General features: G+C 31.8%; 2 protein-coding genes and 2 pseudogenes across 2 annotated transcripts in view; 2 read left to right on the forward strand and 2 right to left on the reverse strand.

Moving 5' to 3' along the window:
* Window positions 1–13146, forward strand: part of LOC148200492 (uncharacterized) — a 46853-nt gene extending 33707 nt beyond the window's left edge. The window contains exons 3-5 of the mRNA XM_088112964.1: window positions 10564–10633; window positions 10722–11006; window positions 12584–13146. Coding sequence (XP_087969090.1) covers window positions 10564–10633; window positions 10722–11006; window positions 12584–12964 — 736 coding nt within the window. The 3' untranslated portion in view covers window positions 12965–13146. The remainder of the gene's footprint in view (window positions 1–10563; window positions 10634–10721; window positions 11007–12583) is intronic.
* Window positions 11091–12412, forward strand: LOC148200493 (uncharacterized; annotated as a pseudogene).
* Window positions 13147–18694: 5548 nt separating the features above from the next.
* LOC124820702 (casparian strip membrane protein 2 pseudogene) lies at window positions 18695–19239 on the reverse strand (annotated as a pseudogene).
* Window positions 19240–22422: 3183 nt separating this feature from the next.
* LOC148200494 (uncharacterized) lies at window positions 22423–23028 on the reverse strand. The gene is made up of 2 exons (XM_088112965.1): window positions 22748–23028; window positions 22423–22636 (listed from the first exon to the last, which is right to left on the reverse strand). The coding sequence occupies exons 1-2, from the start codon at window positions 23026–23028 to the stop codon at window positions 22423–22425; spliced, it is 495 nt and encodes a 164-aa protein (XP_087969091.1).
* Between the last annotated feature and the right edge of the window lie 1721 nt (window positions 23029–24749).

Here is a 24749-nt window from a genome sequence, read left to right on the forward strand (position 1 = left end):
AAATAATATAAAAAGAATGTTGAATAGTAAAATTTTTGGACTCTAAATAGCCATGAGAGGGGATGCTATTCTGCACAAAGAGAGGAAGAATCAAGTGTGAATTCTTGAGAAATAGAGAAGAAAGAGCTAGGAAGAAATTTTTAGTTGCAAGAAGAGTAGAGGTTCTGGAGGGTTTTCGAGGAAACAAATTCTGAGCAAGATTAAGTCTAGAATAGAGGTAGGGGAACTAACATTTCTAAGCTTTTATATTATGATTTAGTATTGTTTTATTACTATTCATGTCTTGAAATTCTGTGTGAATACTGTTAATGAAAAACATAGGTGCTTATTGTATATCTATCTATATTGAATTTCTGTGTTAATATTATATGTTGTTGTTTTGAATCTGTAAATAAGAAATTTGTTAAAACTAGTTGAGGAAGACTTTGGCTAAGGAAAGACTTGGTACTTAAGTTGTGCATTGTGACGCACGTCTCTTTCCTAAAAGTTTACTCGACGAGTTTTTAACTTAAATCTTGTTGAACAAATTATGTACTGTTAAATTATTGTGCAATATATCTTATTGGAATGAAAATTTCTGATGAATTCATGTTATTGTGGTAGATATGGAATTATGAATTATAATTGTGATGGTAGGATAGAGGAATCTTAAAAACTAGAGTTGGTACATCCCTGATCATAGAGTAGCCCTGGTCAAATCCAATAAGTAGTGACTAGTCATATGTACTAGCGTTTACGGTGAGTTTGATTCGTCAAACATTTGATTCTTCTCCGGTGACCATTTATGGTGATATTTTAGTATTGTTAATTTATTTTGTTATATATTCATTTTGTATGATTTTCGTGATGATTGTATTTTATTATATTGGATTTGAATTTATGCATCTGAACATGATATGAGTATTATGGGGAGATTTTGTAATGGTATAATATGAGTTGGCGAATGTGAACATGTTATAAGTCTCGTGGAGAGATTCTGTAATGACATGGTATTAGTGTATATGTTGATGTTGAGGGTCCTGTTGTTGGAGGTTATCCTGATACTCTAATAATCATCCAGTCTCAAGTAGAGAAGGATGAATTATGTGGTGAGAGGGGCAGGAGGTCCTGGTGTATGTGCCGGTTTTGGACATAGTGTTGAGGACTAACCTTGTGGATGGTATGAAGTATTTTGGAAGTGTATTTATAAGAAGAAGTAGAAGTCATCACAAGTGCATAACCTCCCGTGACCGCTCATCAACGTATCATCGGAATAAGTGTCTATTGGGTATTGTGGAATGAGTGTCTATTAAGTATTGTGGAACGAGTGTCTATTAAGTATTGTGGGATGAGTCTTTATTGGGTATTGTGGGACGAGTGTCTATTAGGAATTGTGATATGATGGGATGAGTATCTATAGTGCGATTGTGGTATGATGATATGAGGGTGTCTGACATAATTATTATATGATGTTTGTTGAGTGTATCAAAGTAATTATGCATGTTTTATAAATGATTTGTTGCATGTTAGCTCACCCTACTTGTTTGTGTTTATGTATGTGCGATGATCGTATGATTCGTTATACGGGAGCAGATGAAGGAATGTCGTCTGATTCAGTATCAATGAAGAGAGAGATAAAAGAATAAAGTAGAAGAATTCGAGTTATATTTATGAGTTTGTTGTTGAAATCTGAGTTTAAAACACACACACACACACACACACACACACATATATATATATATATATATATATATATATACACATATATTGTATGTATATATATCAATTATGAATTATCAAGTGTGAGATTTTGGGATGTTACAATATGTTTTAGAGAAGAAAATAGTAAAAGTTATAAACCATTGATATCTAATTTAAAAAATAAATTTCATATTAAAATTATTGTTAAAAAGTTTAAATCTTTAATTATACCAAAAATTTTATGAAATTAGCCATAAATTTTAAATTCCAAAACTAAAACACATAACCCTCATTGGTTGAAGTCGGAGTTGCCACCGTCGTTGCAAGAGCTTTCTCGTGCTCTCGAGCTCTAACTACCATGGCCACCACATAACCCTAAGGTTATCACCAGTTCTCCCTTACAATTGACACCTCTTCTTCTCTAGGCCATAGTGGCAACTTCTACTTCTAGCAACACCATGCCTTTGATTACACTGTTGGTGAAAATAACTATACAAGACCCTTCCTTCCCATTTCACTAAGTCATAGGTCTCTCGTTCAAAGCAACCCACAAAATGAGAATTCATGTTTATTTTATTGGATGATTTTTATGGTTGCTTTATTTAATTCCTTGTAAATAATAGTTGTAACATGTGACATCCCAATTATATAGAAAACATATATAATAAAGATGTCATAATGCATAATATAGGAAAACAGTCAAGAGTAATTAGGATTACAGTCATCCTTAAAGTGCTAAGAAATCAAGGCGTGAAGTACTAAAGTCTTCCCGCATACCATGGGTTCTACATATTATAGTTTTTCAAAATGCATAAGTAGAAGTAAGGAGATCCTAATGATACTAGGATTCAACATCATCTTCCTCCAATGCTTGCTCTAGGGGCACCTCCTCGCCATCTGCTCCCATCCAAGTGGATGATCATCGCAAGAAGAAACACACCAACATAACACGAGCACAAACAAGCAAGGGTGAGTTAATTATATAAAAAGCATGCAAGAGTTAACTTCAATCAAATTAGATAAATACGCATCCTATCATGTTAAGTACTAGACTTGACTCATCCGGACTTCAGAATGATAGTCGAGCTATGGCGGGTCTTGCACTCGTGGTGGCTTATGAAAATTGGGTTCCCCCCACCCTACCACACTCACGAGGTTAGCCTGTTCCGGGCCTTGAGGCATACTGGAAGCCCCCACGACTAAGACTTCCTGCTACTCCTTACCACATGGTTCAATTCTCTCTACGTGAGAAGAAAGACCATTGGAGTTTCAGGATGACCCCCAAGACTGAGCTCCTACTCTCATTCTAAACACTAAGAATCTCACCAAGAGATTCTACACAGATGAAACTTGGTTTACAACTTGGATCATCTTTCCACCACTTTATAACCATACACTTGTTTCTACAATCCACATATTTGTTTGAACATCACAATACAATAATAAAGATGCTAAAGAATGCTTCACCAATATACCAAAGAGTACACTAATCAAATGCAACACAAGGGAAAATTTAGAGAACCAGACCCAACACTCGTCGCACAGCGCACCACCCTTGTAGGGCGAGACTGACGCTATTCGCATAGCGCACCCACCCATCTCACCTTGCGAATTAAGTCTAAATAAGTATCAGACTTTGGGTCTCTCGCATAGCGCACCCAGGTCGCTATGCGAGAGTCCAGACAGAGACCAACCCCCCTAAAACTCTCGCTATGCGCCCCACTCGCCTTTCGAATTAAATGGGCAGTGGTTGCAGACCACCATCAGTCGCATAGCGACAGGATCCGCCAAGCGAATCCACATACAGAGAGCAACATCTCTGGTCATTCGCATAGCGCACCAGCTCGCACAGCGAATGACTCAGACAGTGAGCACCCTCTACAAGGTTTCACTATGCGAGACAACTCGCATAACGAGTCTGCATAATCTGCAGAACGTGAATTCTGCAATTTCATGCAATTCACACCAGCCCTTACCATTTCTAGGCCTCTTGGCCAACTTCTAAGACCTCCAATTCCCTGCCTAGATGATCATAACCCTCCCCATTACTAATCTAAAGTGATTAAGATCAAGTTTTATCTTTTAAAACATCGATTCCTACAACTTACGAACCCAATTTCAATTCAACCCTTTTGCACGTGTTTTGACCAGTTTAATGACTCTAATAAGTCACAAATAACCTCCCTATATTGTCCCAACAGACTACAAGAGCCCTAAACCCTTAACCCTCAAATTCACTATCCCACTTCCTCCAAAATAACTTAAACCATTTACCAATTCACCATGTCTTCTTTCTAAACAATGTTGTAACCGACTTCAGCCCCCCGAATCACTCCCAACCTGATCCATTACAGTAAATTAAACTCATCCACTCAGTTCACAACATCACAACACAGTCCATAGTTTTCACACATTAATACATATAATACAACATACTCAAAAATGAAACACACAACTCCAAACAGCATACCAGTTCAGTATTCACATGCATACACATTTATAAAATAGATTTAAAACAAACAACTAGCTCCCCTTACCTTGGTTGTTATAAGCACAGTACAACTCACAATAGTAACAAGGCCTCAATAATGCCTTACATAGCCAGCACACAGTAAGACCCTACAATCCACTAAAGTGGAGACAAAACAACTCTTAGAGCTACAATAGGCAGAGAATAAAAAGGGAACACTACGAGCTGCATGCAACCAGTAAAGTTGCATGCCCTAGGTTCAAGAGAAGTGGAGAAACTGACTTACCTGTCCAAAACAGAAACTAATCGGATGGATGGAAAGCTCTCAACTCCGTGAGCGAAATGATACCACCTATTTGATAATGCAACGGTTGAAATATGTGAATGGGTAGTGAGAAGGCAGAGCAAGAAGAAGAAGATAGAGTTTAGAGAGAGAAAGAAAGGTTGGCTAATGAACTCAGAGTTGAAAAAAAGAAAGTCCATTCTAAGGTCATGGTGCCTTTAGTTTCACGGGCTTGACTGCCTCAACATAAGACCCAATAACCCTATATTTTTCAGGCCCTTACATAACATCCCAAATTCTCTCACTCAACATTTAATAGATATTATAAATATTGTAACATTTCTACATTCAGCCACTCGATAATATACAAATTTCACCCTAATACATTTTTTTAAACTCAGATTTCAACTTCACATTCTTAAATATAACTCGAACTCTTCTAATTAATTCTTCTATCTCTTTCTTCATTGGTATTGAATTGAATGATATTCCTTCATCTGCTCCCGTATAACGAGTTATACGATCATCGCACAAACACAAACACAAACACAAACAAGTAGGGTGAGCTAACATGCAACAAATCATTTATAAAACATGCATAATTACTTTGATACACTCAACAAACATCATATAATAATTATGTCAGACACCCTCATACCATCATACAACAATCGCACCATAGACACTCATCCCATCATATAATAATCACACCATAGACACTCATCCCATCATACCACAATCCCCAATAGACACTCATCCGGATGATACATTGATGAGTGGTCACGGGAGGTTATGCACTTGTGATTACCTCTACTTCTCCTTACAAATACACTTCCAAAATACTCTATATCATCCACAAGGTTAGTCTTCAACACTATGTCCAAAAACCGGCACATAGACCAGGACCTCCTGCCCCTCTCACCACATAATTCATCCTTCTCTACTTGAGACTGGATGATTATTAGAGTATCAGGATAACCTCCAACAACAGGACCCTCAACATCAACATATACACTAATACCATGTCATTACAGAATCTCTCCACAAGACTTATATCATGTTCATATTCCTCAACTCGTATTATACCATTACAAAATCTCTTCATAATACTCATATCATGTTCAGATGCATAAATTCAAATTCAATATAATAAAATGCAATCATCACAGAAATAATACAAAATGAATATATCACAAAATAAATTAACAATAATAAAATATCATTATAAATGGTCACTAGAGAAGGATCAAATGTTTGACGAATCAAACTCACCATAAACGCCAGTACATATGACTAGTCACAACTTACTGGATTTTACGAGGGCTGCTCTGTGATTAGGGATGTACCAACTCCAGTTTTTAAGATTCCTCTATGCTACCATCACAAATATAACCTTAATATAAACGTTTTGGGGAATTAAGAAGTTGAATCTGGCATAGCCAGTTAGACATCTTCGTATCCTTCCAGAAAGATGAATCTCTCACATATTTTATATCAATTGAGTATATTGCATAATAGTTTAACAATACTTAATCTGTTCAATAGGATTTAAGTTAAAAACCTATCGAGTAGACTTCCAAGAAAGAGAGGTGTGTCACAATGGACAACTTAAGTACCAAGTCTTTCTTTAGCCAAAGTGTTCCTCAACTAGTTCTTAACAAATTTCTTATTTACAGATTCAAAACAACAACATATAATATTAACACAGAAATTCAATATAGATAGATCTACAACAAGCATATATGTTTTCTATTAACAATATTCACACAAAATTTCAAGACATGAATAGTAATACAACAATACTAAATCATAATATAAAAGCTTAGAAAGGTTAGCTCCCCTACCTCTATTCCAGGCTTAGTTTCTTGATCAGAGATTGTTCTCGGAAACCTTCTAGAATCTCTACTCTCTTTTCAACTAGAATTTCCTCTTAACTCTTTCTTTTCGTTAAAATTTCTTACTTAATTTCTTTCTTTTCCTTGTGCAAATTTCCTTTCCCTCCTCTTGCTATTTATAGGCCAAAATTTGGCATTTTATTATTATTATTATTATTATTTTATTTTTTTTATCATTTCAATCACCGAAAGGTATTTTGGTGTTTTGCTATTTCAATCACCAAAAGTTTCTTTGTCCATTTATTTTCTTTTTCTTTATGTTTTTTTAAACAAAAAGGTAGAAAAGAGTTTGAACCAATGTCTTTGAAATCACCACTATTTTCTATCATTTAAGCTACCAGAATTTCTTATTTAACTTTCCACATTTTATTTTTACATAAACTTATTAATTATATTTTCTATTCATAAAGAAAAATTTATTACTACTAGTAATAAAATTGTTACTATTTATTAAGGTGAATATTTTTCATAGGTTTTACAATAGTGATATTTCTTCCCAAACAAATAATTTTCTTTTATGTAAATGTATTTTTTTCCTTTTTTTTGATAATTTTATTTTAACTCCCTAACTTAGAACTTTGCTTTTTCTCAAGAAAAAAGGTAATTTGATCTATGAAAACAATTCAATTCAATTGTAATGGACTAACAACTCAAGCAAACAATTTAAGCACAAATAACAAAAATCAATTATGATTGCTCTTCCTATAAAGAAGACTTATGAGATTAGGTGGATTTAGGAAGCCAAGCTCACCTACTATCTTTACAAAAACAAAGATTATAAGATAGATGCAAAATATGAGGGATCAACTGTCATGACAAACTGTTTTCCTTAATCACATGGAACTGCTCCCAAAGAAATGTTTCACTCAAACACACTAGTATATAAAAATTTGTGTCACTCTCTTTACTATTATAATGTCAAGCAAATCAATTTTTCTCTTCATTTCAATCAAAATAAATACATTCACAAACAAGTTAGCATTACAAGGTCTTTCATGGCTTGTATTGTGGTTGGGCGAAGATATATATTTGGTTTTTCTAGATAACAAAGCACCTTGAGCTAAGAGAGCAATCAAATCATAACATGATATAGCATAAGTCTCTCTTTTGCTTCACAATTGAATAAACCAATCCCCAACTTTCATTTATTGAACTCAGTTTTATATTGCTTCACAATCAAATTATTACTCTTCTTAAACTGACTTGTATTGTGGTTGGGATAAGAAGAAGATTTGGTTTTTCCGGATAACAAAGCACCTTGAGCGTAACCAAATCACAACATGATATAACATAAGTCTCTCGTTTGTTTCACAATTGAATAAATCAATTCCCAACTTTCATTCATTGAACTCCTTTTTGTAATTTTTTTTCTTCTTTTTCTTTCTTTTTGTTTTCATTTTGCCTTTTATTTTTAATGCTTTTTCTTTTTTCATTCATTGAACTCATAATTGTTAAAAAAACTAGATGTAGATTTAATAGAATCAAACCAATATAAAAATTCTTTGTCTTGTTTTTTCATTGATCTAATTTTTTCTTTGTGATTGATTTTGACTTAAATAATGCATCTCACACCAATCTTCTTAAGTGATTCATACATATTCTTTTAAAAAGATATAAATTTTTCTTAAAATCTAATTCACCCCTCTCCGTCTTTTAGTTTATATATTAGTTATACTCCTTTTTAACGCTAGAAATCTAAATTTTTCAAATAAAATAGAAATTCAGTTAGTATAAGTTGAGAGAATCACTTTTTTTTTGAAGATCAATTTCTTTCAAGTGAATTCATTAAAATTGATGACTAAACCAAAGACAAAAAGAAATTATAGTGTAAATAGAAACTTACTCTATTTATAAATATAACCTAGATAACCCTCTTTAGTTTTTCTACTACGATGCAATAAAATTCTAGAATAGATGAAGATTGAAGATGAATGTAAGAGAAGAGAGGAAATGAGATGGCTTCAGAAGACACGGGAGAGAGCAAGAAAAAGATGAGATGAGCTTGTGTTTCTTTTATTCTTTGCTTTTTTTACTACTCTATACTATTTCTCTAACATCGATTCATTTTTAGATGCATAAATAAAGAATTGTTAAAGATGGTAAAAACTTAATATCTTAAAGTTAAAAAAAAATAAAAAATATTAGTTTTTGTGGATGCATAAGGCAAAGATTAACTCATGCTCAGTAGTAGGTGTCTTTCACTCAAATATGTTTTTATACTGCATTAGATAATTATTTAACAAAAAAGTGAGTCTCATTAAGAAAAAATGCCTTACGTTTCTTGTGAGGAATATATACTCACATTAGGGTTGTCTACAAGTTACAGTTGTGACATTCAGTCTGGCGTTGGATTTAAGTTAGGAATTACGAACATTGAAAGTATGAAGGGATAAAGAAAAGAATACAACCTTTTGTTCTTATATGGAGATATAAATACATGTTCAGTTTTCTTCTACATCTGTCTATTTATCCTTCTTCCGCATTTCAAAAGCAAACAAAATGGAGCGCCTAACACTTAATCGCACGAAACAGGTAATTATAACATTTCATATTTTTAAACTTTACCATTTTAAAATTATCATCTTTTATAAATAATTTATTTCAATTTGTATTATATTTCTCCACAACAAATAAATCATGAGATAACTTCTTTATCCCCTCTATCCTCCTTACAATGCTCATTTTCGCTGCTAACAATGATAGAAAGTAAAACATAATTAAAACTTTCATACTTAATTTAGAATAGATAAATAGGAATAAAACACAAATTTCATACTTATTTTAAATAGGAAAAAAATGTGTATGACTTTTCTAATTCAAGGACATGAATGAATAGAATGAAGCTTACAGGCTGCTATTTTATGGTCATCTAAATGGGGTTGTTAATGTCTACCATTCATAAAGATTATTTTCTTTTAGCTATTTTTTGTGTAGACAAATCTTTACTTTCAACTTCTTGGTTTTGGAACTATTTTTAAAACTTAATTAACTATTCACCATAAAGGAAAAACTATCCACAGTATCATAAAAATAATTATTTATGGTCATATTTTTATAACTTTAATAATACTTTTTATTTTAATTATTATTATATAAACTTGATATTATTAATATGCATTTCTAAATAAGGTTTACTTTTTAACAAATAAAAAATATTTCACTTAATAAAAAAATGAATAATCTTTCTTTATTTTAAAATAATTAAAAACATTTTCCCTTTTAGAAAAGTTTTGCATAAATTTTTAATATTACTTTTACAAAATTAAATATATTATTTAGTACTATTTTCAATTAATTATTCATAAAAATAATAAAAGTATAAAATTCATAAAGTTATAAGGATTTTAAAAATTATATTATATTCATGTAATAAAAATATTAATATATGAAAACAAGTGTATTTTACCAGCAAATTAATTAAGGGAGTTATCTTCTTAATTACTTTTCTTAGACAAATTTTATCATTTAGATTTTATAATTGTCTTTTGAAATTTAGTTAACTATGACAATAAATCATATAAATTATTTACTTATGAAATATTTTTATAATTTACTTTAATAATTCAGTTTTTATTTCTTTTATCATAATATAAACATAGACACATACATGAAAGTATATTTCTTCTAGTATATCTGATATCTTTTTGATAAAATAAATAGATTATTTGAATAATATTCATAATAATACTATTACTTTTATAATTTTTTTTATTTAATTGAGTTGTTTTTTAATATTTAATTTGATTTTTTTTATTAAATGTTAATGTTATTTGAAAAATGTTATGTATTAAAATTAAAATAATTTTTATTTTATAATTTTTTTTTATTTTGATATGATATAACTTTTAAGATAGAAAACAATTTAAATTTTAATACATGATGAGTCTTCTTAGTATTAATGTCACTTCGAACATAAATAATTTCTTAAAGAAAATAAAAAATAATTTAATTAAAAAAATATAAAAACTAAAATAAATAAAATCTTAAATATAAAAATTAAATTTTTATTATTTGATTTGAAGAGAGGATGAAGACTTCCTTTCATTTATCCGTATATTAGGTTTCGTTTCTTTAAAATAATTTATTTTTCCTATATAAATTTTTATTTTTTCTCTTAATTATTGTTGAATATTCATTAAGTTTGTTCGAATTCTAAAGGTTTAATTTTCCTTTCAATATTTACAAAGATAATAAAAGTTAAATTACTAATTAAATTTTTATTCTTTGATTTGAAGCTCGAGTGAAGCTAGATTTGGTGCATTGGAGAAAATGGGCTTTCACACTTGGGACGCATTTTATATAGATGTGAGAATTTGTCATTATAGCTAAGCAAGCTCACACATTTTGTATTAACAACTCTAACTTCATTTAAAGTTTTAATATTTATGGACAGAGTGAATCTGATAATCTTCATGAGGAAAGAAGAGCTGCAATTACAGTCGAATTATGCGAAATGAAGAAAGTGCATCTTGAAGATTTACCCAATCTAAGAAGCTTTTTCTCAGGATACAATCTTAAATGGTCATCCTTAGAGAATGTGGTATTGAACAACTGTCCCCAAGTCCAGAAGCTTGGTTTGGGAGTGATAAAAGAATCACAGTTAAAATCAATACTAATAACAGAAAACGAAGTGCAAATTGACCCTCACACCAAGCTTGCATATCTTTTTCAATTATTGGTTAGTTCTCTCTCAACCGTTATATTTCACAATAAGACATAGAACATATTTTTAGTCTGATGATGAATTCTCAAAAATTAATTAATGCAGGATGACAAATTCTCACTCATTACTAAGTACACTCTATGTAATAATGAAGAGTTAGATGAGATACTCGATAATCTTCAAAATTCCCATTTCACCAACCTTCAAATTCTTCGGGTAAATAACTGTGGTGGACAAGCTTTGGAGATTTTTCTTACTATGTTATCAAGAAGGTCACACAAACTCCAAGTTATCAACATTGAAGAGTGTTCACTATATTATTTTTGTTCTTATTATTCTACTCAAAATGCGAGGGTTGAAGATGACAAAATTTTCATACAGCTAAAGGAACTAAAATTAATAAAACTCGACTTACAGCATATTTGGCTCGATGATAGTCCAACAGTTATTGACCTTGGAAACCTACAAATTTTACACATCATAGATGTTTCCTCTCTCTGTCAAATATTTTATCGTTATCCAGCCTGGAAGCTTCACCAACTAAAGGAATTAATTATAGAAAAATGTAGATCCTTACAGTATGTTTGTGGTTATTATTTTATGGGAGGTAGTCCAAGAACTAGCTTTCCATCATTGAGCAAATTGGAGTTGAAGTCTCTTCCAAACTTGAGACAAATCTACCGTTGTCATTTAGAATTCCCAAGTCTAAAATATTTGATGATATCAAAATGTCCAAACCTGGAAAAATTCAACTCTGGATTTGCAGATCCACGTGGAACCCTTACAACTGATGGAAATTCTTTCTTTGAATTGGATGAGATTGTGTTTGAGAGTTATGACAACTTGGTTTGTGTCATTTATTCTGAGACACTAGAAGAGTTGAGGAACTTAAAAAAACTTGTTGTGAGTCACTGTAAGAGATTGAAAATAGTATTTAATATTCGTCAAGAAATATCTTTTTCCACACACCTTTTAGAACAACTGTGTGAATTAGCTTTGATTCATCTTCCACAGTTAACTTGCATAGTAAGTCTCTTAATATGCTACAAGTTCCTCTAAAACTAACAAATCTGGAAATTTGTGATTGTGAGGCATTGGATACCATTGTTATCTCTAAAGAAGAAGAAGAGGACGGAATAAAAGAGAAACTCAGCTTTCATGACTTGAAAGATGTTTCTCTTGAAAATCTACCGAGTCTTTCTATCATCTTTCCTTCCATATCAGAATTTCCTTCCTTACAAACATTAAAAATAGCAAATTGTTCTACTGTGATATCTTTCATTGACGATTCCAGAACTCTTGACGAATTGTCTACAACAAATTACTTATTCCCAAGTTCAGTAAGTTTCAATCACAAACTATTTATAAAGTGTATTCTGCATGGACATCGCATGTTTTCCTCTTCTTGTCATTTGATATAGATAACTAGTATTTATTTTAATTACTTATTGTATTGATGATGGAATGCAAATATAGAATTCAGTAATATAAGTGTATGCCATCGTATTATGAAAAACTATCAACATAATCTACTTCCTTCTACTTAGTTTCTAATTCATCTGCAAGGTTAAAATACTACTTGTTTCTTACAGTTGTTGGTGGAAAAATTGAAGATACTTTATGTGATCAATATGAATGTAGAGAAGCTTTGGCACTGGAATTATCCGTCTAAATCATTTTGTGAACTTGAAAATCTAAGTTTGACCAACAACAACAAATTGTTAAGTGCTATCTCCTCAAGCATGATCACGAGATTCAATAATTTGAGAAAATTAACTTTGGACAGATGTGAATTATTGACAGAGGTATTTGATTTTGAAGATGACAATCTTGATCATAAAATTCATGAAATACTTCCTCAACTAGAGGTGTTGGCATTGATTAACCTAATCAAATTGTTAGAAAAACGCAGAAAGAAGGAGGTCCGAAGATATTATATTGTTTCCTTTGAAGATATATTCTGCACTGTTTAATCAAGACCTAATTAATGCTAATTTCCTACTTTAGCAAAAATTTTAGAGGCTTATGAAAATATGTGGTGCTCTAATAAGTTCTTCTTATTTAAGTTTTTTCCTTTTGAATTTGCAGGAAGCTGATGTTCTAGAAAGAAAACTTAAAATCTCATTATCAAGAAAATAATAATATTGAGTGAATGTCGTCCTTCATAAAATAGTAAAACAGTGATAATGACAAATGTGACGTCAAGATTAAATGGATAAATGTAGTGAATTTCATGGGTTATTGGTGTAATTATTTCTCTAAAGTATATATATTGGTGTATCTTTTCAATTACAATATGAAGAATTCATTTCAACAAGATCCAGAGTCCTACTATCTAGCTTATCTTCCTCCTATATTATTTTCCAACCACAAATATAAGAATTAGTGGGAAATTAAAATTTCGAACTAATTAGAACAATAAAAAATGTAATTAAGCCTTATTCTATTTTAAAAGGTGCGAGAGTTGCTTTTTATCTCATATAAGTGGGTTGGTAGGTTTTAAATTCACTAATACATTTCGATCATTTTAAAGTTGGATTAGTATTTCTATAAATATGAAAAACAAAATTGTTTATAGTATTGTTTACTTATGTTACAACTACATTTTTACTTAATTTAAGTGTTCGGTGGTCAAAATTAGTTTGAGTTAGAATATTAATTAGTTGAAGTGAAAAATAAGTTTAATGTGTTGGTTAACATGGCAAATAAATTAAAATTAATTGAATTTGATTTGTATGTCAAATAAGAAATGTATTGTTTGCTTTTTTTTTTCCATATATAGGTTTAGTATGAAATTGATTATTTGAGCACCAGTTATGTAATGATAACAATGAATGTACAAAACAAGGTCAATAAAACACCAAAAACATATGGCTTGAGAGAAAACACTCATTGCTCAATCTATAACTTAGAGTTTGAGCAAGAGATGCCAAAATAATTATCTTTTCTTTGAAAACTCTTAGTCCAAGTAAAATGTGGTCGTTCAAGCAACAACATAAACAATAGAGTTTTGTAGTGGGTTATGTAAGTTAGTGGTTTAATACAAAAAGCTATAGCATGACAATGCAGTGCTTGAAGAAGAGGAAGTCAACGTCGATTCTGTAAGAACCTAGAAAATAGAGTATTAGAGTAGATATGTGTATTAAAATAATGAGACGATCAAGTTATTTTAAAATAATCTTATAATATAAATAGAATTTTCTAAAACTCGGTTCATTATCTAAAACACTTCTCTCTCTAGAACCTTATTCACCTAGAGTTCTCTACCTTCTCTCTAGATCTTCTCTCATTTGGGGTGTCGGTTTGACGATCAGGATGTGCCTAGACAATCCTGGCATCAAGAGCTACCTCTTTCATCGATCAAATTCTGGATTTGGTCAAGTAAGTGAAAAACCCTCTTTCTTGGCCTTTAGGGTTCTTAACTTTTGTAGATGATTCTGCTCTTGCATGAACTGGGTGTTCATCTTCTTGAATTCCTAAATTTCTAGTGATTTTAAGGTTGGGTTCCAACTATTAATCGGTGAATTGTAGGTTTTCTAAGAGTTCCTTGTACTGCAAGTAATCCACGGAGTGTTTAGAGGGCGTGAACTGTTAAGTCAAGGTAAGGGAAGCTAGATTTTTGTTTTAATTAGTAGTATGACATGTGTGTGATAAATTCTGTGTTATGGTGCTGTTTGAGTTGAATCTTAGGTTTTGAGTAGATTAAATTATGTGTTCTTTAAATGCCAAATCATGACATTGTGAAATGATGATTGTGAACTGAATTGGATGGTGTGTGCAGCTGTAATTGAACATATTAAACGTGAGTAATCTGTTTAGTAGTGATTAGATAGAAAGTGAAGTGAATTGTGTTTGTTTAGAGTCATTTTAGAGGAAGTGAGGTAGTGGAAATGAGAATTAGATGTCAAGGGCCCAATTGGTTTGATGGGATAATTTAGGTAGGTCAGTTCTGACTTGTTTGAGTCATCAAAATGGTCAAAAACATATTCAAACTGATAGATTGTGTTTCAGGTCCTTAAAGTTGATGAATTTGATGTTTTGAAACTAGGAAACGGTCCAAAATGGAGCACCTAACACAAATAATAGAAAACACGTAATTATAACATTTCATATTTTTAAACTTTACCATTTTAAAATGATCACCTTTTATAAATAATTTATTTCAATTTGTACTATATTTCTCCACAACAAATAAATCATGAGATAACTTCTTTATCCCCTCTGTACTATTACAATGCTCATTTTCCCTGCTAACAATGATAGAAAGTAAGATACAATTAAAATGAAACTTACAGGCTGCTATTTTATTGTCATCTAAATGGGGTTGTTAATGTCTACCATTCATAAAGATTATTTTCTTTTAGCTATTTTTTTGTGTAGACAAATCTTTAGTTTCAACTTCTAGGTTTTGGAACTATTTTTAAAACTTGATAAACTATTCACCATAAAGTAAAAACTATCCACAGTAAAATGATAAAAATAATTATTTATGATCATATTTTTATAAAATTAATAATACTTTTTATTTTATTTATTATTATGTAAAATTGATATCATTAATATGCATTACTAAATAAGGAGAAAATTTTCTTTGATATTATATTTTAATTAGACAGGTTTACTTTTTAACTAATAAAAAATATTTCACTTAATAAAAAAATGAATAATCTTTCTTTATTTTAAAATGATTAAATAAATTTTCCTTTTAAAAATTTTTTGCATAAACTTTTAATATTACTTTTACAAAATTAAATATATTATTTAGTACTATTTTCAATTAATTATTCATAAAAATAATACAAGTATAAATTCATAAAGTTATAAGTATTTTAAAAATTATATTATTTTAATGTAATAAAAATATTAATATATGAAAACAAGTGTGTTTTACCAGCAAATTAATTAAGGGAGTCATCTTCTTAATTGCTTTTTTTAGACAAATTTTATCATTTTATCGTTTAGATTTTATAATTGTCTTTTGAAATTTAGTTAACTATGACAATAAATCATAAAAATTATTTACTTATGAAATATTTTTATAATTTACTTTAATTTTAAGTTTTTATTTTTTTTATCATAATATAAACATAGACACATACATGAAAGTTTATTTCTTGTAGTATATATGATATCGTTTTGATAAAATAAATAGATTATTTGAATAATATTCATAATAATACTATTACTTTATAATTTTTTGTATTTAATTGATTTTCTTTTAATATTTAATTTGATTTTTTTTATTAAATTAGTATTAATGTTATTTAAAAAATGCTATTTATTAAAATTAAAATAATATTTATTTTATAACTTTTTTTTATTTTCATATGATATAAATAGAAAATAATTTAAATTTTAATACGTGATGAGTCATCATCAAAAACTCAGATATTACTGAGATTATGGGTTAAGCTAAACCTTTAGTCCCCCTATCAACAATCTCAACAAATTTCACGAAATTATGGGAGCATTTTGCATTCGTCTTCAGGTTACACGAAATGAAAGTGATTATAAATCACAATCAAATATGCACCCGAAGATTAATACAAAACACAACTGCAAATTTTTCATGAAATTTAAGACATGTATATTAAAATTTATATGTATTAATAAATTATGGAAAAGTTATTACTCTTCTTAAATTGTTCAATCGGACAATTCAAGATTCAATACTTGTAAATTAATATTACCATCTCCTTTCTATTCATTTGTAAAAAGTACATTTCTTAAAAAAAAATATTTTGAGATAATAAATAATTTTGGTATTGAATCTCAAAATAGGAAACTAAGGCTAATTCAAAACAAGAATATATTCAAACAAACAAATAATTACATATGCAACATATAATATATTCAAGCAAGTAATTAATTATATGTTGATATTAAAACAAAATTTTTAAGAATAGGAACCTGGAAGCATGAAAACCGGTCAACTATGGAAAATATCCGCTTATTAGAAGCTACAACAATATCTCGACAAAAACAAAACAACACATTCATTAATCACATGATTCCTAACCTTAAATTTTCAAATGTTGATACTTGATGTTATCTTTACAATGTCTCTGTTTTGTGATCCATGATAATAAATTTTAGTAGGAAATTATTCCCAAAAGCGATTATGATCATAATGTTAAAGTAATTTAGTCATTACCTAAACTAATCTAATCAAAACTTAAACTAACATATGCTAATATCATTTATATTAGATTGACAATGAGATACTTAAACTAATTTATGCTAATCACAATATAACCCACTCTTTGACATTCACAAATCTAAAATCCAACATATCTTTCACATCATATCATACACATTAACATTTTTTCACAATCATCAAACAGTAAAACGCAAAAAAGTGGAAAGAGTAATGAACCTAGGAGCATGGCAGCAATGGTGTCAGACGCAAGGGTCGGCAAAAATGGCGAACGATAGTTGGGGGGTGGTCGCGCATCGGTGGCGACTACGGATGCATGCCAGTTCGGGGCAATGGTCTTGCGACGATGGCGACTATGGCGAAAGAGGCAATGCTGCAATGGAAGAAGAAGAACGATGGTTGTTGTGTGCCTGGGGAAGAAGAATTGCAGTCACCGGCGATGGAAACACAGGAGAAAGAGTGGCAATGGTCGCGACGGATAAGGATTTCTATTTCGCGAGGAAAAAGATGAACAACAAAAGAGTGCTTTTGTTTCGCATTTTCTGAAATTTATATGGATTATTGCCTCAGTTCTCCATTAAACCGAGGCAATAACACCCTTACTACCTTAGTCAAAATTGCAACTGAGGCGTAAACCCCTAGAAAATTTTAAAAATAAAATTGTTAATAACTCTATGCCTCGTTTAACTTTAAAACCAAAGCATAAACAACATATTGCCTCGGTTAGGGGGCAACTGAAGTCATAAAGCTTGCGATAGAACGTCTTGAATCATGGGTTGTCAGTGCATAGAAGTTCCAAATACCTTTTGTCAACCTCTACAACCTCGGTTCTCTAACCAACTTAGGCAGTAACCCTATATCAAAAAGGTTGTCAGGTTAAAAGTACTATTTAGCAGGGTTTTCTGCCTCGATATCGAGGCAGTAAACCCTATTTCAAAAAGTCTGGCAGGTGAAAATCCGCTTTAGGCAGGGTATTCTGTTTTGGTTGTTCACAGAACTGAGGCATTATCCCCCTTTAGGCATCGGTTGCTTGACAACCGAGGCATATACTTTCGCTAAAACTATGAAAATGCCACTGCGCTTTTATACGCTTCCGTTTCAGTAAAATCAAGGCGTATATTGCGTGTTAAAAAATATTTTTTTACTAGGGTTCCTTTTTGAATAATTGTTATGTGATAGTTCCTTTATAATATTAATACTATTTAAATGAAATTTTATAGGTAGTGTATTTTTTTTTATATGTATGATGTGAAAATTACAATTTTCCCTGTCTGATATATAACATATAGTACCTATAATTAAATCTTTCATTGTCTCATTATTCTTCTAATATGTTGATCACAAGAAGGAAAATAATGGAACAGGGTCTTTTTATTGAGGAAAGTACCGCAAGAGAAAGTTAAGTAAAGAATAATTAGTGCAAAGTAAAACACACTGGCTGAAATTGAAACTGTGCATATAATATTAGAATGACCAGATGTATACAAGTAATGAATTAGCACATCATACTTGGAGGAAATTAAAACAAGCCGAGGTGTTAATTATAATTAGCACATCATACTTCGGAAACAAATAGAACATGCAAAATATTTATATATAACTGCAATAGTTCATTTAACTTAAAAGCCCCAATACGTTAATTTTCAAGGCTTGCCAATTGCTAAAGCAGACATCACAATAACCAATACTAAGACAACAACGGCAACGAACGATGACACCACAGCTGCACTGGTCTGCGCACAAAAGTCTCCAAATTGGTTGCATATGGCTAACCAGTTCGTGTCCTGATCACCGTTGTGTGCTAAGTAAACTACGGCAGCAGCTGAAGCAGCACCGGCAGCTGGAAAGTAGTGAAGCGATCATAACTAGTCTCAAACTGAAAGAACTGAGTGAAGAAAGGGAGTGTCTGATCACTTGTTCCCATAGTGGCAGCAGCACCAAGAGCAGCTGCTATGGCACCTAACCTTAGAATGAAATCCATTATGGCTAACCCTTTTTTCCATCCTCCTGGCCTTAGTGGTGCCGCAACCACAACTTTACTTGATTCTGGGATATCGATGGTGGTTGACATTTTTGGCTTTAGTGAGAACAGCGGAATACAGTTTATGCTCTTAGACACGACACGGTGATGCAAATGTATTATGATTGAAGCTAACAACATATATAGAGCAAGAAATGCTACCTAAGGACAACTTTATTAACTCTTATTTATATTTTGTCATCTTTTCGTACCGAAGCAAGTAGCAAACAGCCAAAGTTATACTTACTCTTCTTTCGTTTCTTGTTGATTAGTTTGTCCCGCTTTTCAAATGTCAACTATATATTGTCAAATAGTTTAATAATGAATTAAAGTTTTATTAATGGGCCACACCATAAAATATATAATAGTACGGAAATACAGAGCTTCCTTACAAATATAACAGATTGTTTCTTTCAAAACTAAAAATGAAATTTATAAAAAGATCCTGGCATCTAAATTAAATTTAAAAAATCTTCTTTTTAAATTATTCGTCAGAATGATTGTACAATAATACATACACGCAAGCGCATATATCTATCTATATATATATAATATATATTGCAATTATTTGAAAAACACTATTATTTATTTAAAAGAATTTAGAAAAAACAATTAGTTTGCATTTGTTTGAAAACATTGAAATAAAAATAGAAATTGAATTTTATAAAAATAGTAAACATTATTTTTATATATAGTGATTTTGAGTTTTTTGTTTTCTATATTAGTGGTACTAAAAGAAATACTAATAACATATTAACGTCGTCTTATAAAAAACAAATGCTAAACTGTATTATAATTTTTTTAAAATGCAATTTCTATAGAATATTATTAGTAATGTTTTAAAATTAGTGTTATTGTTATTATCATTGCCACTGAAAATCTTCTTAATTAGAATTTTTAAAATGCATTTTGAGATCAATTATTAGTGAGTCAAACTATGGGATTGTTTGATGAATGGTTTGTTTAAAATTTTACAATAAAAAGGATAAATGATATCAGTTACATTATATTGTAATAAAACTGCACACCATAATTATAACAATGTTTCTCTTCACACATACTGACTCAGACTTGGCCAAACCCTTTACTATCTAGTATAAATGTCGAGCCATGAATAGTTTTGTACCTGTGTGCAGAAACAGTTGACTCACTCAAAACTGTCACATAAGGTTAGTCCTTAAAAACGCCCTTTGCCACCATGAAGAAAGGCCCCAGGCTAGGACCTCCTGCTCTTCTCAATACATGACTCATCACTCTTTAATTGAGCATGGATGATCATTAGAGTGTCAGGATAACCTACATATCGACTTCTTACAATTTATACTAGTTTCACATGAAACCCCAAATAAGAAATTCCTCCTTGGAACTCTCTACACAACTTTGTAAGCATTGATATCACTTCACATTCACATAGTACACCAATACGTAAGACTACTGATCATACATAAAGGAATAGAAACAATCATACAAGTCATAAAAAAACACCCAATAACACAATTTATTCATAGCATATTGATACTATTATTTAGGTAAGGAAAACAACTTTGAAACCCTCACCATTAGCACCAGAAGGGTCCAAAACCCCCAAAACGACCTAAAGAACGTCAAAAACCGATAACCAGAACCCCAAATTTGAAATCCCAAAAACTGAAAAAAGATCTAATTCTGCTGGGTTGCACCTAGCACCCGAAAAAGGGGTGCCCGGATGCCAGACCCTTGGAACAGGGGCGCCCAAGCGAATTATTCTCGCAAAAACGCCCGAGGGCCCCTTTGGAGGGCGCCCAACGCTGCACCAGGTTCTAAAATTCACATATTTTTACTTTGGTGACCCTCTATACAAGTTTAAATGATTCCTAAACACTCTTAGGTGCTGAGAAACATCTAAGAACATACCTCTTGCTTGAATTGACCACTCCAAACCCAAATTGACCTATGAAAACTCAAATTCACTCTAATAAGCTACCCAACTCAAATCTACCTCTAATACCACACATGTTACTGATTTTGCTGCGCAACCAATTTTATATTGACTCAATAATGGACTCTAATCCAACTCTCACTCCAACAGAACTGCCCATTTTTAAATTCACTACCCACACCCTATTAAAGGACTTAAATTCACTTCAATCAAGCCTCATCAACACTTTTATGCATAATAAACCAGATTTTACTAGTTTAATCACCCTCACAAGTCCAAATAGACTTCAAAACAACCCCTAAATATCCCTCTTTTCCCAACCCAATGCTTACTAAAAAATCCACCTACCAAAATCCTAAATTTTCCCTCCCAAATAAGTAAGATTTGTGCTCATTTTATCTTCCTCCCATAACATCCTAAACTTTAACCATCTAATGTTGATAACAAACCATAAATCACTCCAAAACCAATTACAAACTGCATATTCCACAAATATAATCATTATTTCAAAACTTGACATACCCACTTCATCAATTTAAGCTACAAAACTAGAGTATAGTTTTGACACCTTCCCAACCATCATTATTAATACCCTTTTATCTCAACAACACATTAACTTCATCATATCATAACTCATAACAACAACCAAACTTCATAATTCTAAAACACAACATAGTGTACTCGCATTCAACATTTTTCCCAAATTTAACATCATAAATTACCATATAACCAAACACACACAATTCACAAATTTCAAACATCTTACAATACATATGAAAAGTAAATTAGCTTCCCTTACCTTGGAAAAAGCTAAGACAGTCCAATAATTACTCGACCGACGCTCCCACCACGAAGAATTTTAGGTAAACGCCTATAATTGACAGAATGATAGTTGGGATGAAATCTTAGGACCCATAATTAACCAAGAATCAAAGAAGAAAAACACTTTATACATGCGGGACAAATTTGATACACATTATCAAAGACAAAGATAGACTGAGAAAAAGGGTTAGAAACTTACTTGCTCTATTGTAGAAATTGATCGGTGGATAATGAAGACAACTTAGCGGTGATCACATAGGAACTTCCTGATCGTCAAATAGATGATTATAAAAGAAGAAAGGGTAGAGAGAAGGTAGAGAGAGTTTAGAGAGCGGGTTCTAGAGAGATGAAGTATTTTTGAGTAATGAGACAATTGTATGAAGTTTTTATCTATAATATTGACTTATTTACTATTTTAAAATAAAATAGTCGGTCTCAATATTTTAAAACACCTATTTACTCTAATATCCATTTTTAGGTTCTTACATTCTCCTCAACAACAAAATTTTCGACCTCAAAAATTAGACTTACTCATGACTCCCTCTAACTCCCAAGTAGAGTCACCTGTCCTTTTATCCCAGACAACTTTGATTAGACTGATGGTCTTTCTTCTAAGTTGTTTCATCTGGCTCTCCACAATCCCTATGGGAAGAACATCCACTAAGAGATCATCTATGACATGCATATCGTCCACCTCTAACACATAAGAAGGATCTGACACATATTTCCTAAGCTGTGAGACATGAAACACTAGATGTAGATTTATAAGTTGAGGAGGTATAGCTATCTCATAGGCCACTGGTCCTACTCAGCTTAGAATATGATACAAACCAATGAACCTTGGAGACAACTTCCTAGAACGAATGTCTTTACTTATACCAGTAATAGGAGTCACTCTAAGGAAAATGTGATCCCCAACCGCAAACTCTAACGGTCTCCGTCTTTTATCAACATAGGATTTTTGCCTACTCTGAGAAGCCTTCATCCTTTCCTGTATAAGCTTCAATTTCTCAGTGGTCTGCTGAATCAACTTCGGTCCAACTAATACTGACTCTCCCTCTTGAAACCAACAAAGAGGCGTCCGACAACGTCTACCATACAGTGCTTCAAATGGTGCCATACCAATGTTGGACTGATAACTGTTGTTGTAGGTGAACTCCACCAATGACAACACCTCATCCTAGACTTCCAAATGATCCAAAACACACGTCGACAACAAATCTTCAAGTGATTGGATCATTCTCTCAAACTGACCATCTGTCTAGGGATGATACGTGAACTCATCTGCAATCTGCTTCCCAGCTCACTTTGCAAAGTCTGCCAAAACCTGGATGTAAATCGTGGATCTCTGTTAGACACTATGCTCGACGGTACTCCATGCAGCCTTACTATTTCTCTTATATATAATTGAGCAAGCTTTGTCATAGACATCCTCAGGTTCACTGCCAAGAAATGAGCACTCTTAGTTAACCTGTCATCTATAACCCAAATAGCATAATGACCTCTAATCGTCCGTGGTCAATGGATAACAAAGTCCATGGCTATCCTATCCCACTTCCACTTAGAAATCTCCAACTACTGTAACAAACCACCCAGTCGTTGATGCTCCACCTTTTCTCTTTGACAAGTCAAACAAGCAAAAATAAATTGTACTACATCTCTTTTCATCCCAAACCACCAAAAAGATTCCTTGAGATCCTGATACATCTTAGTCATGCTAGGATGCATGCTAAAATGACTCTAATGTCCTTCTTCAAGGATCAATCTCTTCAGTTCAACATCATCAGGAACACAGACTCTGCCTCTGAATCTCAATACACCATTAGCTCCCAAAACAAACTCTTTTCCCTATTTTGTACGCAGTAAACTTACTAATTTTTATAGTTCGACGTCGGATAATTGTTTGTCTCTGATTTATGAACCAAGCCAAAATCTTACCCCTTTTGCCTTGGTTCACAATCGAGGCAAAAGGCCTACCCCTTTTTGCCTCGCCTTTATATGTCTCGGTTGCGGAACCGCTACCTATAGGCAAAAATAATCGTTCTCATTTCCTTGACTACACTAGTGAAACTAAACTTCTGTTACATCACCATCCAAAGCTTGCTCAACCGAGACATTTTCACCCTTTGCTCACACCCACCAGATGATCATTGTAACAAGAACCAAACATACACAACAACCAAACACAAAACACACAAAAAAGGCTAGGCTAATGAAGAAAAGAATCAGACATAGAATATTAAGATTCATCATGCATCATATTTCACACAAAGTAAATCAAACATCATAATCATGCCAAAGACCAAGCACTAGTAGAAAAATGGGATACTAACGCGCCCATTGGCAAATACTTATTGTTTCCATACCGGAGAGCTATGTTGTGTGGTTATGCTCATTGCATAAGTGTCCTCCCAAACATATCAGACAAGTAGTTGATTGGTAACAACCTCAATGTTTGGACTTTCTTTGTTATACAAATGAATGCTAAAACCTTTTGCTTTCAATAGTTCCATTGGAACACATATGATTTTGTCTGAGAGATCAAATGCTAACAGTATAAAGCTTGCATGGTTGACTCTCAAGGTTTGACATATACTAAAGTCATACTTTCTTATAGTTGTTTTGTTTTAATGATTTTCACTAACTTTTTACAATTGTGAATATATTAATGTAGTGTCACAAACAAAGTGAGCATATGAGTGTGGATACTACGTAATGTTTCAGATGACACACACTATTCGTGCCCATATTAGAAGTGGCAAGAAAACGGTAATATTTAAATTTAATGAATTTTGATTTTATCCATCATTTGGAATTCATATACACTAATTAATATCATAT

Source organism: Vigna umbellata, chromosome 4, assembly GCF_029865625.1.
Source record: "Vigna umbellata cultivar VRB3 chromosome 4, Vumbellata_1.0, whole genome shotgun sequence".
Classification (NCBI taxonomy): Eukaryota; Viridiplantae; Streptophyta; class Magnoliopsida; order Fabales; family Fabaceae; genus Vigna; species Vigna umbellata.

Excerpts from the sequence above, each read along its gene's own strand:
- LOC148200494 (XM_088112965.1), bottom strand. The coding sequence starts at position 23,028 with ATGGCACCATTTGAAGCACTGTATGGTAGACGTTGTCGGACGCCTCTT. Across the intron at positions 22,637-22,747 it reads TCTAGGAAGTTGTCTCCAAG|GAAATATGTGTCAGATCCTT; the intron begins GTTCATTGGTTT and ends CTCACAGCTTAG.